This window comes from Lactuca virosa, chromosome 4, assembly GCF_052849685.1.
Source record: "Lactuca virosa cultivar CGN04683 chromosome 4, Lactuca_virosa_CGN04683_v6, whole genome shotgun sequence".
Classification (NCBI taxonomy): Eukaryota; Viridiplantae; Streptophyta; class Magnoliopsida; order Asterales; family Asteraceae; genus Lactuca; species Lactuca virosa.
The window spans coordinates 413,206,440-413,225,673 of record NC_136429.1 but is presented as its reverse complement, the minus strand read 5'-3'; the positions used below and the strand labels follow the sequence as shown (position 1 = coordinate 413,225,673).

The 19,234-nt window shown below is 36.8% G+C and overlaps 1 protein-coding gene and 1 long non-coding RNA gene across 2 annotated transcripts; one reads left to right on the top strand and one right to left on the bottom strand.

The window, feature by feature from the left end:
• Positions 1–10,432: 10,432 nt before the first annotated feature.
• On the bottom strand, positions 10,433–15,034 carry LOC145108920 (protein NEOXANTHIN-DEFICIENT 1). The gene is made up of 11 exons (XM_079046006.1): positions 14,865–15,034; positions 13,568–13,634; positions 13,373–13,456; positions 13,207–13,270; positions 13,047–13,093; positions 12,681–12,735; positions 12,210–12,248; positions 11,923–12,082; positions 11,769–11,838; positions 11,387–11,443; positions 10,433–10,796 (listed from the first exon to the last, which is right to left on the bottom strand). The coding sequence occupies exons 2-11, from the start codon at positions 13,630–13,632 to the stop codon at positions 10,589–10,591; spliced, it is 849 nt and encodes a 282-aa protein (XP_078902132.1). The 5' UTR covers positions 13,633–13,634; positions 14,865–15,034; the 3' UTR covers positions 10,433–10,588.
• Positions 15,004–16,657, top strand: LOC145108921 (uncharacterized). The gene is made up of 2 exons (XR_013708644.1): positions 15,004–15,461; positions 16,367–16,657. It is a non-coding gene; the product is annotated as an uncharacterized LOC145108921 (long non-coding RNA).
• Positions 16,658–19,234: the final 2,577 nt, after the last annotated feature.

Genomic DNA, 19,234 nt, shown 5'->3' with positions numbered 1-19,234 from the left:
TGTGGAACTCTTGATGATGGGAGACAGCTACTAAGTGAATATGACGATATTCAGGAGGTAGATGGCTGGCATCATGAGGAGTTTTTCAGCAGCTGATGGCAGAGAAGTGTGAGAACCTAGGAAGAGCCTAGGGAGTGACCTTAGTCAGATGAGTGATCTGATAGAGGAGAGTATTCGCTGGAGAGCGAACATGTGTATCGGGATTGGTGATCGAGAAGATTGAGCAGTTACTTAGGAAATCTGGGTCAATCTGTGTGGAAAGTATGGGTAGATGTGGTAGGTAGTATGGGCCCGTACTACTGAAATCAGAGGACCCATACTCGAAACAGGGTGAATTCCAAAGGTTCTAAATAGTAGGATAATGGGAGATAACATGGTTCGGGTACCACGATTCGTAGCAGAGTGTGTTTTCATCTTACCAGTTATACATCAATGGGTATTCATTCTAAGAGTGGATGTGGTAATCTGTGGGGCCAGAGGGCCATGTCGGTTGAGCTTCGACAAATTGTACCTTGCGAGGAAAATTGAGTTTAGATCTCAATGAGTTTGACTAGTGAGCTGATAGATGGAGTCCCGGGACTTGAGGAAAAGTGGAGATGATACGCTGTGGAGGATTGCGGTCTGGGTTGAGTGATCGGCCGATGATTGAAATGTCACTTTTTGTGACGAGAATCTCTCTAGTTCCACTTCTTGTGTGGAGAAAAAGAGATAACAAGCTTCCAGTTCCAGAGTATATATATTCCTGCGAGGTATTTCTTATACCGTGAGAGAGAGAGTCATCAGTGGGGACTGAGATGGATGAGGACAAGGAGCTGCCTTAGTTGAGTAAGGCATACTTTTAGCAGCAGTTCCAGGTGATCACGAGGAGGATACCGGGGTGGCGGCCCTCGTCGCCTACATTGTGTATCAACTGTGAGAGTGAGGTTTCTTGCTCCTATGATAATTTCCGCGATGGAATGTTGGTTGAGGAATCGGAGACGAAGTACGTGATAGTGTATTATTCCAGATTATGAGTCGTGACTAATTCGGGACAAATGGGATATCCGACGGTGTGTCGGTATGGGATTTCGGGATGACTAGAGGCAGTCACATTGGGAGGATTCTGAGGTTTTCATCTGAGATACGAGATACTTAGAGTTATGTGGATACTATCTGGAAGATCATCAAGTGCTGCGTAGTACATTCCATGAGTCGGAAATGGTACATCTGGCGAGCCAGTCTGTAGTGTGGTCTGTTTGGCATGTCAATGGGCGATGGTTCGAACCCTAAGTAGGGGAGAACTGGGTATTTTGTGGGGGAGGATCCTCACTTTGATGTGGAACAGAAGTTTAGTTTATGAGGATCTATGGTGCGAGTATATGAGACGGGAGTCATGTGACAGTCGAGACAGTGTACAACGCGAGATGATGTATGTCGCATATTCTCAGGAGAAAACGAGTGACTTTACGGCAGGTGGCCGGTAGACAGGAATCTATTGATGGTTGGGTTTCTTCGGGTGTACCAATGTATGAGTTTCGAGATGGTTGGGTTGCCAAGGTCAAGATTCGATTTCGGAAAGACTAATAGTTCGATGTATAAATGGTTATTTGTACTCCGAGGAAGGCAGCAGTTGAATTGTCAATCAACTACAGGGTCGATATGCGTAGTTCACATGGGCTTGACCAGTAGCAGATGGGGCTTGGGATGGCCGTTAACGTGTTCTCAGTCGTGGTGATTCCTTCGTGCTTCCAATTGTGAGTTGGAATGCTTCAAGTTTTCGAGTTGTGTGAGTGGAAGAGCAGTGGTCGTGGCAAAACATTGTGAGTTTCCGTAAGGGTGTGTTGAGGTATCCGACTATGATGCCCTAAGTTGGTGGATTATTATGAGGCTTGGGTGTGTCTGACGGCAGGTGGACCATCAAGCGACTATATTTTCAGATGTGAGATCATCAGCTAATGGTCGCCAGGCGGGAATTGTTCAAGAGTGTGACTGTACTGAGGGAAGTGCCCTGTCTACGAGAACTTAAAAGAAGTGATGCATAATCTGGGTAGGTGTGAGCACCTAACTATGTTGGACCGTGGAGTATTCAATAGTAAACTCAGTGTGGTGACGACTTGAGGATGAGATTATGGGGTGATAAGAGAGTGAACAGATCCGAGTGGGAGTAATCACTTAAGACTGTCAGGGGAGACCGTGGAGAGAGCCCATGGAGAGTAAGAGAGAGTATCGTATGATTAAGGGGAGCCGTAACATACATGCGTCAGAGAGAGAGTATCGTGTGACTGCGGGGAGCCGTAGCATACGTGAGTCAGAGAGAGAGTATCATGCGACTACGGAGAGCCGTAACATACGTGAGTCAGAGAGAGAGAGAGAGTATCGTAAGACTGCGGGGAGCCGTAGCATTCGCGAGGCAATGAGAGAGTGTCATAGGACTACGGGGAGCCGTAACAATGGTTAGTCAGTGAGAGAGTTTTGTATGACTGTAGGGAGCCACGGCCTTACTAGTCAGTGTGTGACGCGGAGGGGCTCTTAGGCCTGGGTAGCCTTGCCAAATGAGTCTGTGGGAACCTGGTGGCTGAACCAAGGGCGAGACTGGGGTCTCAGCAATGTTCGGAACCCGTGGTGTTTTGAGTTTGAGAGGGGTGTCTCAAGTCAGAAGGATCAAGGTGTAATGCATGCATATATTCGTGGATCATGGGTCATGAGTTGATTACTGGGTTGGGACGAGTGGTTCCAACTCTGTGTCAGACCAAACTCTAGTGGGTGAGTTTGGCTCTATCTGCGTGGACGACGAGCATGAGGGAATTTCGGGTGGATTACATTATGAGAGGGATGTGCTTCCTATTTGATGTTTTAGACTTGGGTGAACCTATTCATTGGTTTGAGGAGGACCACGACGTGCATGAGGTAACATGTGGTAAACGACCGAGGTCGTGTGTGAGGTGCGATTTCAAATCTGGTGTAGAAATCACTTGGGGGTAAAGCGAGCTTCATGTTTGTGGAGTTCAGTATGTTTGGATGAGTCAGATCGGTTGAATAGGACTAATGTGAAGTCTTATTGCCGAATAGGCTAGGGCAACCTTAGAGATTCAACAGCTAGGTCGGGAGTCGATCTCGTATTCGGATTTGGTGCCTAGCATTGAGAGGCAGCTGGAGTTATGCTTCCGGCTATTAGTGGATAGTTCGGTCAGGCATGGACGTTGATTTTGGGGCCGGAGCTGAATCATCCTGGGGTCGGCAGTGAAATGATTCTGTCTGACGGGAGGTCAGACCTAGAGTAGAGTTTCGATTCCCATGTGGATTGGCGGGTCTTCATTTAGTGTTGTGTATCGGGTATTGAGGTTCACTCTTCAGATGGGTTCTGATAGCATTATCGGAGGTTGGTCATTGGTGTGAGATGATCCCTGTTTCTTTGGGTTTGGGTTGGAGTCGACTGGTGAGTCGGGCATAAGTGTTCAGTAGCTATCTATGGTTAACGACTTGTTTCATCAATCGCAGCAAGTAATCAGAGTTGGAAATTTTTATCGTGTCTGTTATTCGATGAGCGAATGACATGGGGATATACCGCATGGGTGGTCAGTCGGGGAGACATACTACTTCAGCTTCCAAGTTTTGGAGAGGCAGAGTGGGTTCTGCATCAGCGAAGGGTTAGTTCTTCTTCGAGTTGGAGGGTTCGGTTTGATTTGGGTTGTCTTGGGGAGATCGGTTATGTTCTGAATAATCGGTTGCCCTTCTTAGGCTAATTGTTGGGATCTGGTTAATGATAAGGAGCGATTCGAGGGCGAAATCTAATTCAAGTGGGGGAGAATTGTAACATCCTGTTTCGGATCATCCGTGATTTAGGGTTCATCGGCTGCAACCCGGGCATGAGGAAGCCTTGGGGCTACAACGAGTTGCTAGAAGCGTAGGGCTTCTCGCCACCTTTCCATGGATATGAGGTTCATTGGAAACAGACTTATAACGAGGAAGCTATGATAGTTTGAAGTTTTGGCAAGTTAGGTCCCTTATTTGAGAAAAGTGGCAGCTGAGTATGCGGGGCGTACGTGTGTGTACGCTCAGCGTACTCATGTGCGTGATTTTGAAGCGGAGCCACCTAGTACCCTGGGCGTACCAGAGGGTACGCTGGGCGTACTAGGCACAGGGTGAAAACCCTAAATGAGGGGTGTGTCCCTATTTAAAGAACATGATGGCCTCATTTCTGGCCACCATTTCCAGCCTTCAACCTTCTCAAAACCCTAATATCCGTTCCTCTAGCTTGAGTGCCCATTTGTGAGCTACTAAGTATTCTTGTGGTATCCTTGAAGTGAAGAAGGAGCATTGAGGAGGATGGAGTTGGAGTCCAGGCCTTCGATCTGAGCTTTTCTATGGTTGGAGCATCATTTGAAGGTAGAAAGCTCAAATATTTCTCATCCTTTTTGATTTCAGCATATTATGGTCCATTTTAGGGTTTTTGGTCCCAAATCTTGAAGCTTTATGAGTTTTTGAACTCCAGAGCCTAATATTTGTCCTTTTAAGTGTTTCTAGTGGAGAGGATTCATAAAAATGAGGTCTTGGACGTTAAAGCCACCCCATGCATGAGATATGAGCATTTTTGGGAGTAAAGAGTGAGTGTATTTGGGTTTGGAACTTTATCAGCCATGCAAAGGCTTAAAGTCATGAACTTTATGGAGTATAAGCCTTCAGGGAGTCTAGATCTGAGAGTATATCTATGGTCTTAACGGGTTAAGACCAAGAGAGTGGGAAAAGCTAGTTTGGACGTACGCCGAGCGTAAATCCAGTACGCCCCGCGTACTAGTCAAGTGTCCCCGATAAGGGTTCGTGCGTACACTGAGCGTACCAAGGGAGGTACGCCCCGCATAACCTTGTTGTGGGCTTTTGGGCTAAAACTCACTTTGGGCCTGGATTTTTGGGCTTGTTGTACTGGAGATTTTGATCAGAGAAATATTGTGTATGTCTTGGGCCTTTGTGTTGGACTTTCCATTTGGACTGAAGTTTAAGAGTTGGGCCTTGGGAGAGCCCATTTAGTATTGGGCCTTGGTGGGCCCAATGAGCTTGAGTTAATTGTGGACCGGGTAGTGAACTATCTTTACAACTAATGAGTGAGGTTTGGTCTTGGATCTTAATTGGGTAATTATGGGTTTTTGGTTCAGTGTTAGAGGTCAGTGTGCAGCAACAGCATCTATAGGAGCTGTTCATCATCCGAGGTGAGTCTTCTCACTATACTTACCTAGAGTGGTAATTCTTTGTGTGACCGGAGGGTCTTATGTGTTTATATTGAGTATTGTGATATCCTACATATTGTCTTTGTGATTTATGCTATGTATTATTCTGAGCTTAGTAAGTTAGGATCGGAGGGTCCACACGAGTTGTGGGACCGGAGGGTTCCACTGAGACACATTTTACCGAAAGGTCTTACTTGAGTATATCCATGAGAGGCTAATGAGATATGCGTGGTATTTTGGGGAACTCACTAAGCTTTGTGCTTACCGTGTTATGTGATATGTGTTTCAGGTACTTCTCAGAATCGCGGGAAGGCGTCAGCTTGATTATACACACGAGATGGAGTTATGTTTGAGGATCCTGGATTTTTATAATGGATATGTGTTTTTAATAATTTGATACTGTGGGATTTTGTGAAATGTGTTAATGAGAATTATGTGATTTTAAAATGAAAATTTTGTTTGAAAATTTACGGTGTTACAACATCAATTGATGAATCTAAAGCAATAAATAGTGATATTGATATTAATACTCTTGCTCAACAATTTATAAATAAAAAAGAACAAATTATTAATCAACTTAATAATAAGTTTTCAAATTAAGATAAAATTAGCCAATTCAAAGGAAATCCTAAACCAACAATTAGAAACTATTTGTGGAGACCATCTTTTCCTGATGTTCAAACTGAAGAAAGAGTATTTTAGTACGATCGATAAGCTTATGATGGTAATTCTGTTTATGAATGAAATATTGTTGGATACTCTAAACATCGAATAATGAATATTATTCAAGAAATGACTATGGAAGCTACTGCTTACAATTCAAGGGGTAATACTTGACCCCAAATTGTTAATATTATATTATTTGGTTTTACTAACACTCTTAAGGGATGATGGGATTTTTATATTACACCAGATGAAATTAATACTATTTTAATGGCTATAAAATTATAATAAAACAAGAAAATAGTCAATAGTTGAAAACATTACAAGAATATATGGTAAATACTCTTACTTTTTCTATCATCAAAATTTTTATTGGAGATCCCATTATATTTCAAGAAAAAAACTTCTGAAATACTTATAAATTTAGATGGTATAGAGATATTTATCTAGTTAAAGCTTTTTCAAGACCTAACTACAAAGAAGTTTATTGAAAAAAATATTTCATTGCAGGTTTATGATGAGAATATTACTGTTAGATCAATAGATTCAAAACAGGTAGAGAAATCAAACACCAAGAATGAAGATCAAAGTTTTTCTGAATGATTAAAAGCACTGCCTTAGAAGAGCTCGATTAAGAACTGCTACTGTAAAGGCAGAGTAGGGTTACAAGATCATTAACTAAACACGGTGCATACATGCACTATTTATACTCTAACCCTAACACATTAATATCGGGTGGACAGGCCTAGCCCGTTACAAAAGATTAAATAAAACAATACAATAATTATTGACACAACACAAACTAATCCCAACAATCTCCCCCTTTGTGTCAATAAGGAAGACAAATTCTTCGTTGTTGTTGTTGCTTTTGCACTTTGAACAGCTTTGGCATTATTCCCAGCAAGGACTTGCGAACTAGGACATACCAATTGATCATGTACGAATAACACTTCTTGTCCGTAACATTGTTCTCTTTATTCTAACTTACGAAATCCACGATATATTCGAGACAGGAGGAGGAGTACAGATGTTTGTCTGGCGAGTAGAAGCAGGCTCTGTGAAAGTTCGCATCTGGTTTCTCTCTTATCTGAAATGCAACACTCCAATCCTTCTTTCGCATCCTCCCCAATTTCATCGTATCAAGATCCTTCAGAGACTCTCTGGGGAGAACAATAGGTTTCTTGTGCAGAACAACAGCAATCTCCACATCCATCTTCACAATCTCTTGGATGTAGCAGACCAACATTCGTTTTAGATGTCTAATAATAGGCTCGAACTTATGTGGATCCTTTATCAGTAGAAGTAACAGAGAAATCCAATCGAATGGGTTGAGGCAGGGCAGATCTGTGAGAGTAAATTCGTCAGTTGAACTCACAGCCCCACGAGAAACCTTGAAACGAGCATTGATGAAGCTCTCAGTTTCAATTGGTCCATGCACCTTAACAACTGTGATCTTCTTTGAGCTCCACGTTTCGTATTGTGGCCTCATGTGCTTCAAATAAAACGAACAGAGCGCCTGATCAACACTTTTTTCAGCTGGAGAAGCGTTCGCAATCGAGTCAAAACTGTGAAAGAGAAAAGCCTTCGGAGTAATAGGCAAATCGAGCTGTAAATCCGAAGAATTCTCCAAGTCAAAAGATCCAATAGGCTCTAGCCAGTAAACGTTAGGATTTTCGACGGCTTATTTCAGAATTCGCTCAAGTGTCCACAGAGGAATGATAGTTTTCTGAGATGTTAATGTTCCCTCCGCTTCACGAGCAAGCCTTGCTTTCTCTTCAGCTTCTCTGACTATACGATGATTTTCATCGATTTCAGCTTCATGAACCTACCTTCTCAATTTTTCATTTTCATCAGGTTCTTCCTCTTCACTTTCATCGATAATTTTCTCTTTTCCTCTCGAACTCGAAGCTGTATTAACCTTCGGTTCGTTTATTTTGGGCTTTTGCTCTTGATGATCATCACCACCAGCTGATTTCTTGACTTCGTTAGTTGTCACTTTCTTTGCATTTTTCGTTGCTTCTCCCCCTTGTTTTGGAATGGAAGATTCCGAAACACCTTGGATTTTATCTAACATGGAGAAGATAGGCTGTAATTTTTCTGCAAGATGTTGACAAACTGAGACGGTTAGAAGAGGGTTGAGAGTTTCAATCAGATTGTGCAACTCAGCATTCGCATCAGCAACACAGCTGCGAATGACGACATTCTCTGACTTGAGATCAACAATCTGGTTGTTGGCATTTGTTAACTTCACTGAAAGAAACTTCACACGCTCAGTTTTCACAGATCAACTTGAAGTTTGTCGATTTTTGAAGACATGGAAATGTGAAACTCTGCATTATCTGATTGTATGGTTGTGCGAACCTTCTTAAGAGTGTCTTTTTCAGTGTGACGAGACGTTTTGGAAATCACTTGATTCGCTTTCACAATGTTTGAATCAAAGGATGTCTGAAAGTACCCATAAAGGCTTGAGAATCAGAAATTAGTTTTGCGACTTTTTCGGTCGTATCCTTGCAAGTCTGTGTAGAATCAACAATAGCTTTGTTGGTGAGAGCAAGGTTGGAAGCATGCTCCTTTGTAAGCGTTTCCAAGAAGGCTTTGACAGAGGCCTGGGAGTATTCATCGCTTGACGAGGCATTTGGGGACTCAATTAAGGAATCTAGCTTGGAGTTCAGTTCCTTGAACTGCTTTGCAGTCATGGGAGCATCATCTTCATCACTCTGCGGTTGGATGTTGAAAGGACTAAAATGAAAATCCTCAAATGCGTCCCGGTCATCACCAAATACGGTGTCTGGATCATCTTGACGCAATGGTGAGATGAGAGTGGACTCTATGCCAACAGAAATACAAAAGTCCTTACCCCCGTATCAGATACGTTGGTAGTGACTGGTGGCGAACTTGTGGTTATCGTCTGGAATTGGACCTGGGCGCAAGAGTGCCAAGCACCAAGGTCCTAGTGCGATATTGTGAGGGATAGCATTTTTGTTATCTTTAACGTATTCCTAGTGCGAGACTGGGTCTGGCACTAGGCCAGACAACGACCATTAACTAGGTCGTCCTAAAGATAGAAATTTTGTTATCTTTAACGTATTCCTAGAAGGATACGTTAACAATACCATTTAACAGTGAATACCCAGATGGTTTGTAAATGGATATAAATTCAAGGGTTTTGTACCAAAGTGTTTACCAGAAGAAGTTGCTAAGGGGTTTCTCAAATTCAAAGAATTGTTATTCAATAGATTCTCCTTTTAAATCAATTATAAAATAAAGTGTTTCAAGGCACTCAAGACCCATTTGATGATCCATATAAAGATAATATATTGCAATTCTATTTTGGTGTATACCTTGAATGTAAGGTATTTCTTTTCAAATGTTTCTCAAAACTATTTTTTTAAAGGGTGGCCTGAGTAAATATTGGGTGAATAAATGTGGTGTTGTTATGTGTAATAAAAAATTAATCAAAATAGTTTATCGTGTTTGTTCTCTCATGATAATTATTAATCACAAGAATTCAAGAGCTTTATCAGAAGACATCATCATAACTATTGATCGCAAGAATTCAAATAACTTTGTCAAAAGTAATCATCAAGTTTGTCTGATATTCAACAGAACTCTAAAATAATTAAAGGTATTGCGAGATTCACATTTTCAAATATGCTTTGTCGGCAATTATTCCAACAATTGATATAGGGCGTGTTCGGCACAGAGCGTTTAGGAGCGTTTGAGAGCTTCTAGCGTTTGACAAAACGCTTCGTTTTGAACAGAAAGTCTTGTTTGGCACTACAAGCTTCTAGCGTTTTTAAACAAAACGCTCCAAATCCAAAAGCTACTTCATGTAGCGTTTAATAAAACGCTACAAGCTATCCGCTACAAGCTAGTTTTGCCGAACACGTCCATAATATCCGGTGATATCTTTCGGTGGCCAATATCAAGATCAATTCAAGATTGAAGTTTTCTCTAAATAGGAAAGAAGAATTCAATTGTTACGAATTTGAAATTTTTTATTATCCCAAATGTTTTGTTTGTGCCTAAAAAACCTTTTAGTGTTTCTCTATCCAATATTTGTTGTTCAAAATCTTTTAATTTTCTATTCTTTCTCCAAATGTTTGTGTTCATCCCGTTTAATTCAAGAATGTACTATTTAAAGTACTACTATTTCAAATATTATTTAATTCTTTTATCATGATGTTTTAATGTTTTATTTTTCTCTCATTTTATTATCAATATTTGTTTTATTTTTTTGTCGTTTGATTATTAATATTTATTATTCTTTATGAATATCTTTATTATCAATATATTGTTTAGAAAAAATGGTACAAAGCCAAGAAAGATTGTATGTGATAATGTCTAATCACATTATCACATATACATATACATATAGTAGAGAGGTGGATCACCTAATACCAACGATAAAAAAAATACACCTAGATTTTGAACCCTAGAACTCCATTATAAAATTCCAACCCAAAAACATGAACTCCAATAACGGGGAACCATTTGAAACAGTGGTACTAGATTTTTCAACAATAATATACACACTTACGGGTGAAATATATGAATACAGTAATCAGTACAAAAAGAATAGAGTTTCATTGCAAGTTATGATGATAATCTTTCATGGGACATAGATAGAAGAAAGAGTGGTTAGTTTTATTTTATTTTTTCCATTCGAAAATTGGGAACATGAATGATTAATGGGAAATGGTCATGTCATTCTACTAAGAGTGTTAAGATTGTAAGCCATGTTGTGAAGGATGATCAGAGCCTTTTGAAACAACAACAGGAGGTTCAACTTGCATCTTTAGGCAATTGAACTCGAGAGCTAATATTGGTTTAGAAAACATTACTGATATACTCACGTCTCTTTTTTCTAATGATTCCTTCATCTCCCCATCCAACAACCCTAAAACTCTTGCTGGTGATGTCGGTTTCAACCTGCCCACATCAATTGTATTAAAACACTTTGAAAAATAGGTTGAGTATTCAAGAATTCAAAATATGTTAACAATTGGAGAATGAATATTGACCATCCATTTTAAAATACTATATTTATCGTTTTTTTTCAAAATTTATGATTTTTTATTCTTCAAAAATCAATATTCATATTGACATATTGTTTTTATACAAAATACACATTTTGAAAATAAAAAACAAAAAATTATATCAGCTTTCGTCATGTGTATCAATCAAATGTAAATAAAAATTTTACTCACATATGATACATACTAGTGCATCCCAATTTGATTACAACTCATTTTTTATACACATATTAACAACAAAATGTTACTCATATGTGAATAAAATCCAATACATATAATTTATTTTCATGTTAATAAAGAATGAGTTTTAATAAATCGTATATACGGTTGGCCTTTGAATAATACGTATGACGAAGACTGATTAAAAAAATCGTATTTATATACTAAAAAGACTATATATATATATATATATATATATATATATATATATATATATATATATATATATATATATATCCAAATCAAAAATGATGAATGAAAAGAAACCTGCACTCAATCTCACAGTAGTACTTGAGAAGCTCAGGTTTATGTTCTGTATGGCCACTGCAATTTCATATCAACATACTTTTTATTAATGTTAGAATATTTCTATTTATATTTTAACATCTAGCATATTTACCTCTTGAAATAATTGTCTTAATGACATAATGTTATAGGCCACCTCACCAACCAGTCCCACAAACAACACGCAACATGGGAGAATGTAAACCTTAATTTCCACAACTTATTATGGATTCTCACATCGCTAACACTGGGACACTCGTGTTGTAACTCTCATCATTACTAGACTAATTGCATTATGGCATGGGATTATCCCTGATAGATCTTTAATTTAATAATTTGAAATCAAATAAAACAACAAATTTACCTAAAGCTTGGAAGCGAAATCTTAATTGTGGGACCCATTCCCATCCACTTGAAGGGATTCGTCTTCAGAACTGCAATATCAAGATGATGCATGCTATTAATTTACTTGCACAAAAAAAAATGATGTTAAAGAAAGATGATATCAACCCACAAACCAGGAGAAGTAAGGCCAATATCAAAGAGGCGAGTTGTCACAGGACAATTGATTTCAACTACTTGTATATCCGTGTTACTTTCGTTACCAAGATCAACATGGCTACTAGTCATGAAACCATTGCTTCTCCTCTTTGATCTACTCGACATGGCCTTTATACTCTGCTTAATCGAGAACCACATCACACACAAGTACCATAATGTTTTGGTTTTAAAGTGAAACTAAAAATATGTAATGAAGTGATAGCTTAACATCTAAAAACAATTAACTATTCATCTTTGAGCCTACCTTTGAAAACGTGGCAACTTGACTTGGAAGCCCGAATTCCTGAAAAGGATCATCAAGAATAAGGATGGAACACCAAGTTCGTATAGATAACAAGAGTGAAGAAATTTTTTTTTTTTTTTATTTCTCTCTTTACAACATTTATGCAATAAGATTATTCTTCTGGCAACCTACCGCTATTCCATCTCACCTCAAGAGCATCTCACACATGTAAATTAGATACACAGTAGTCTATAGTCCCAAAAGGATTCCAATCCAATGGAATTAGAACTCTCACATTAGGCATACTATAATGAATATGACCCCTTTTTCAGCATTTATTTCCACCAAATTTGGAATATGCTATAGAGAAATACGCAACTTGCTTCATATACAAAGTAAGAGATACTATAAACCTAAACACTTGGTATAAAAATGATATTCTTTTATTTTACCATTGGATCCATGTCACCAATACTGAAATCTGGAGCCTACCTTTCTGCCATGCCTACATGCTTCATCACTGTTGACATAAACTCTTGATGCCCATCTTTAAGCAAACATATTATAAAGACAAGTTAATTAGTCACACAGGGAAACAAAATAACTCAAGAAATCTTAATTAAAGATAGGCAAATGATCAACTCTGTATACCCATATATATTACTTCTAGGAAAAAAAACATATAGTTCTTGGAATCCCATTATCTTTTTGACATTAGCTGATTGGTTTCTTAGGTGGAAAACTAAAAGTAGTTAACTATATGTGCATGGACCTCTTGATTAGGAAAGCTATATCTAAAGAATGAAATTAACATTATAATATGCTACGATTAGATACAAGAATAAGCCAATAACTTACGCATGAGATATTGGTGGGTTCCAGACAATTCCTGAGATCACAACAAGCTGAATAAAACATTGTCAATGTAAAACAATGGACTCCAATAAAACAATGCAGTTGTGTAATTATGCATCAACCACTGGGGGTGTGATTTGATAGTTTATAGAAGAAAAAGAACCTCATCGAAGCTTCCAACTGGGCTCTCATTGTAGTTTGCAAGAAAGAAACCTCCTAGAGTGTATCTTTAGGCATAATAAACATACAATTATCATGCATTGATCAATTATTTTAATGTAAATGTGACATGAAAATCCAACTATTCATTCATGAAATTGTGGAAATACCCAAAAGCTTCAACTAATTTGAACTCTTTAGGTATGACTGCCTTTGCAATTTCTGCTTTCACTAGATGAAACTGGTACAAGGCACTGTGAAGGGAGTAATAAATAAATATAGTTTCTCTTTTTAAATGTTAAAAAAAAAACTTTAATTAAAAGAGAAATTAATTGATCATATATAGTAGGATATATATCACTTGCCTTCCTTTAAAAATCCAAGGAGGTTTACCATATCCTGAAGAAGATTTGGTTTCCTTAACCTCCATACCTATCAGGGATTGTCCCAACAATGGTGATTACGGTAATAATGGTTGCAAGAGTAGTTAAAGAGTTTGTAATTCCTTAATTTGTTGATTGGTGTGGATTTTAATATATTATTATAATTCCATATATTTGTTAAAGCACTACATGTTGTTTAAGATCGACATCGAGCATAATAATTGGAAACATTAGAAATTGTACAGTGAAAAATATGGACTTAATTAAGTTAGTGAAAAGCTGGTCAATTTATTTTTTTGTCTAACATTAGAGTTTTTTGAAATAAATAGTTGGGTTTTTTTGAAATAAAAAATTGCCACTTACGGTAAACCTGCTAATAAACCCGAATGAGAAAAATAGAAAAATATAAGGGCTTTTGAATTTTAAAAAAATGTTTATATTTAAACAAAAAAAATCAGAAAATTAAAGCTTTTATATAAAATTAACATTTTTATATATAAAGTAGTTTAAAATTTGAAAATTCATAAATTAGTTCGAAAACCCACATTTTCAAACTTTATTGTCATTTTGGCTTACTGTGAAAAATAATGGTTATTTTGTGATATTCTTTGATTAGGCGTTTTTATGAATAACCTAGAAATTAAAGTTAGTAATTATAAATGAAGTGAAACTCAAATCAAATTGTTCTCTAATATTCATTAATCTAATGACAATTGTCAAACCTTATTTAAGACAAAATGATTTTTTTTTCTAATACCATTTTAAATAAAGTAAACAAACTATCCGGCCCACTTCATGCAAATATATTGATCCAATACAATGTTCACCATGCCTTACAAAAAAAAAAAAAACCTATATGTTACCATTTTCTTACATTTATACAATAAGTAGAAAAAAAAGGTTCTAATATGATAATGAAAAAAATATATATAAACTTCTCATTTTCAATAAATCTATTTCAGTATATAATGCCATTTATTATAAGTAAAGCCCATTATGTTAGGGTCTTTTTTTTTTGTCTACTTTAATTTTATTTGGTTTTACATGATAGGAGGAGATGAACGGATTTTTATCTCTGTTTCTCAGGTTTTTCCTTTTTAACATTAGATATAATAAAATACTAATATTATATTCAACATAATATACTTAACACTATTTATATAATATAAAATGCTGATAAAGTCATAAAGGGAATCACTTGATTTAACTTTTTAGTTAACTTAAATATCATAAATTATAACTTAACCTGTGAGTGGAAAAAAAAAAGGAGATGACTTACAGGTTTCAAGATAACGAGCGATGAGATAGGTGACCGGCGACGCCAAATGCGAAGCCGCAGAGCCCACAGATGACGGAATCCGCCGGCGAAAAGCTGGAGGGGTTGATTCCGGTGAGGCGGTGGGTTTTTCTGTTCTTATTTCTTTTCGTTATTATTATTATTTTTCTTTTTGTTGTTTTGAAGTTATATGAATAGGGAAAGCTAAAAGTTGTGGTACCTGTTGCACGTTGGGATCATCAAACCCCACCATATCCAATCTCCTTACCTTATCCATCTTTCCCAATCATATTTACTCACTAAATAAATTAATAATATTTACCTTGTCCATTTTTCCATATCATATTTGTTTAAAGCCTAGTTTTTTGTTTCGTAATTAAGATGATGACCAAAAGATGCATTATCCTCCTTCGACTCTTTGCAGGTATGAGCAGCTGGATTCACTAAGCTCTGCAGTTAAGTCTCCTTTGAAGCCATGGAAGTGCAAAATGGAGATGAAAACTGAAAAAGAACCTGAGTTCATACTTCATTGAGATCTTACTTCTGACATAATTTGAGAAGTTCTTTTGATTATCTTCTTGAATCCTCAGATATATAGAAGTAAGTTCCTGTTTATATGGTAGTTATTTGTCTACATTTTTTCAGTTTTCATTATTCTTGTTACCGATGATCCAGTCTCTATACAAGTATAATATTATTTATACCTTCAAACTTTTTCATTATATCACTGAAAATTGCTTTTTATTTGGATGATATTGGTATACTTGATTAGATCTTTTGAAATACAATGATCAATGATGTGATTGGAAGAAACGAAAGCATGATGTTATAAGAAAGAAAGAAATAAAAATAAATTGCTATATATTGCATTTAACGGTTCAAATTAGACAAGATTTTTGTTTTTCGCAAGAAAGAGAACAATCTATTTCCTCAATCTCATAAAACTTGTAACAACGTCTTTCCTGTGATTTCCCATGAAAATTGCAATTATTCTACTTTTGACAAAATTTGGAGTTCAAATTACCTATTTCTCCATTGTCATAATATTGATATCACAGATTTTTGTCTTGCAAGATCCTCATATTCTATGTTATATAAGTTTTTTTTTTTTTTTTTTTTTTTTTTTTTTTTTTTTTTTTAATGTTACACATCATTTTAGTTTCACTATTCTTGTTATGATGTCCCTTTGTTTATCAACAATTTTTGAAGCTTTAGTTACCAATTTAATGATTATAATAAGGGATAGATGAACATTTATTCAACAAAATTTTATGTTTTTTTTTCTATTTATGCAACATAGTGGTGCAACAAAGTTTTATTATAGGAACAAAAGATGCAACATTCTATATTTTTTAACCGGTTAGAAGAAGGGTGCATAATTTGCATAAGTTGCATAAATTGGTAAAAAATAATGCATTGTTGTAAAATTTGTAAAAGCTAAAAATTGTGGCATAAATTGGTAAAAAAGGTGAAATATTTTTAAGAATTTAACTGATGTCATGTAGGGTCTAGCATTTGGACCGAACCGGAACCGGAACCTGTTCAGAAACGCAACAGGTTTGGGAGAAATCAATGGACCGTCGACCAGACCGTTAGGTGCATACCGGTGCGGTTTTCCAGTTGGAATCATACAACATGCAATGTGTATGGTACAAGTCGATGAAGAAATTGCTATGTAATAGTTTAGATGAGTTATTTGAGTAGCTTGAACATTTACAAGTTTATGAGTTATTTGAGTTGTTGTCTTAAATGTTTTTAACAATTTCTTTTTAAAAAAATACATAATTTACTTAAAATGATGTTTCTAACGTCAATCATGCAATCATAAGATGATGTTTATTTATGAAAATGTTGTAATTACGTAAATAAAAAAACTCACAAAAGTAATTATTGTGACAAAAACTTACAAAAGTAATTTTTCAGACCAGGTCAACCAACAAATACATTATTTTTTAAAGGGTTATTGTCACTGTAGTCCAACAAACTTTAGTATATTGGTTTAAATGGTCCATCGTGACTATTTTTTTCATTTGAAGGGCACGAACTCATGTTTTACCATTTTAAAAAGTCATTTTGGAAAATTTGAAGGGGTCACTCGGTGACACCCATCCTAATCAGTTGATTTCCAACGCCACATAATTGCCATGTAGATAAAACAATCCAACTCATTTGCCACATTGGTGTTAGTAAAAGACCTAATAAACATTTGAACTTATTCCTCAACTATCTCTTTCATCATCTTTCTTCTTTTACTTTTTTCTCCCTATCATTTGTGCAACTGTTCTTGGCACATATCCTTTTCTTCAACTGTTCTTCGCTCAAATCGGGCAAGTGTGTCGTAGATCGTTGCTATGGCTATTTACATGTAGGTTGATCTACATTTTGCCAGAATTTTTACGAGGTACCCTACAATTATTTACTCAAATGGAGGGATCAAAGGTTTGATGATTTCGATTTTGCTAGAATGGACAAGAATGAGTTTGTGGACTTCCTTTAAATATTCGCGAATGAGAGATACGTGAATGTTTATTTTTTCATGTCAGGTATTGAGTTCCTTGATGGATTGAGGCTAATAGCTACTGACATGGACTACATGGAATTCATCAAAGTAGGGTATGCTTCTGGTTGGGTAGTTCTTGTGTACATGGATCATCTTGGTGTTAATGTACATCAATGGATTATTGATGAGCAAGCTGAAGTATACGGTGCTTTAGACGAATTGTCTGGTGTAATTGAAGTTTATGAAGAAGTGCAAGGTGCTATGGATGTTGGCATTGACATGGATGATTTGCAAGGTGATATGAAGGATTTACAAGGTGATAGGGATGATTTGCAAGGTGATATGGAGGATTTGCAAGTTAATAGGGATGATTTGCAAGGTGATCAAGATGATGACATTGACATGGAAGTTGACACTGAACCTGCTAAGTGCATTCCTTTGAACAAGACAAAAAATGATGAGATTCTGAGTAAGTTGTGCCCAAAGGAGCAAGTCACCCCACACAGTCCACCTCATGAGGAGCCATATGATCACTTACATGAGGATGAGGTAATATCTAATGACCAAGATATTTACAATGAGAATGTTTATTGGAAAAAGAAGAAGCATGTATTAGGTTTGAGATTTATGAGTCCTAAACAATTGAAACACCATGATGTGTAACTATGTTGTTGAAAATGGTTATCCGTTATGCTACGAAAAAATGATAGTAGGAGACTTTTAGTGAAATGTTGTTATGGGTAGTGCAAGTTTAGAATGTGGGCTTCTTGGATGAGTGAGGAAAAGCCATTCCAGATTAAGAGTCTCATAAATGCGCATAATTGTGCAAGAAACTTCAAATTAGGTTCAATTATCAACTATTCCTGGATAGGTAGCCATTACGCCACACAATTCTTACAGAAACAAAAAGTTAGTGTTAGGCTGCTTAGGGATGAGGTTAAAGAGAAATTTGGTATAGATGTGAGTATGGAACAGTGTAAAAGAGCAAAGAAGTATGCAATTAAACTGATTGAAGGAACACCAGTGGAGCACTATGCAAAGCTCTGGTCATATGGTGAGGAGATCAGAAGATCAAATATAAGGATAACCAGTCAAAATGGATGTCGATTGTATGCCAGATGGAAAGAATTATTTTAGCAAGTTTTACATTTGTTTTGGTGGCCTAAAGCAAGAGTAGAGAGGGAAGGGCAAAAGAGTAATAAATTTGGATGGATGTTTCTTAAAGGGTTTATATACTAGAGAGATAATATATGATGTAGGAAGAGATGCTAATAATCACATCTTCCAATTACATGGGAAATTGTTTGTGTAGAAAACAAAGAAAATTGGAATTGGTTCTTGGAAAATTTTAAAGATGACCTTCAACTGGATAATGGTTTTGGTATAAAATTGATGTCGAACCAGCATAAGGTATATCCATTACTTTCTACTTTTAAATATTGTACATTTAGGTTTCATTTTTTATAACATATTACCATTGTTTTGTAGGGGCTGTTAGAGGTTGTCAAATAAGTACTGCATACTGTTGAACATCCCCCTCTGGCACGTATCACAATATTGTCCGCATAAGGTATATCCGTTACTTTCTACTTCTAAATATTGTACATTTAGGTTTCATTTTCTATAACATATTACCACTGTTTTATAGGGGCTGTTAGAGGCTTTCAAACAAGTACTGCCTACTGCTGAACATCCCCCTCTGACACGTATCACAATATTGTCCGCTTTCGGCTCCCGGCGTAAAAACTTCCCTAGGGGTCACCCATCCCTGAATTGCTCTCACTCGGGCACGCTTAACTGCAAAGTTCTTATGGGATCTGTTGCCCTCACGACTTTAAAATGCGTTATAACAAGGAGGGTATCCACACCTCTT

Coding starts and splice junctions, on each gene's coding strand:
- LOC145108920 (XM_079046006.1), bottom strand. CDS start 13,632: ATGGAGGTTAAGGAAACCAAATCTTCTTCAGGATATGGTAAACCTCCT. Junction 13,094..13,206: donor CAGTTGGAAGCTTCGATGAG/GTTCTTTTTCTT, acceptor TGTTTTATTCAG/CTTGTTGTGATCTCAGGAAT. Junction 11,444..11,768: donor ATTTCGCTTCCAAGCTTTAG/GTAAATTTGTTG, acceptor ATGAAATTGCAG/TGGCCATACAGAACATAAAC.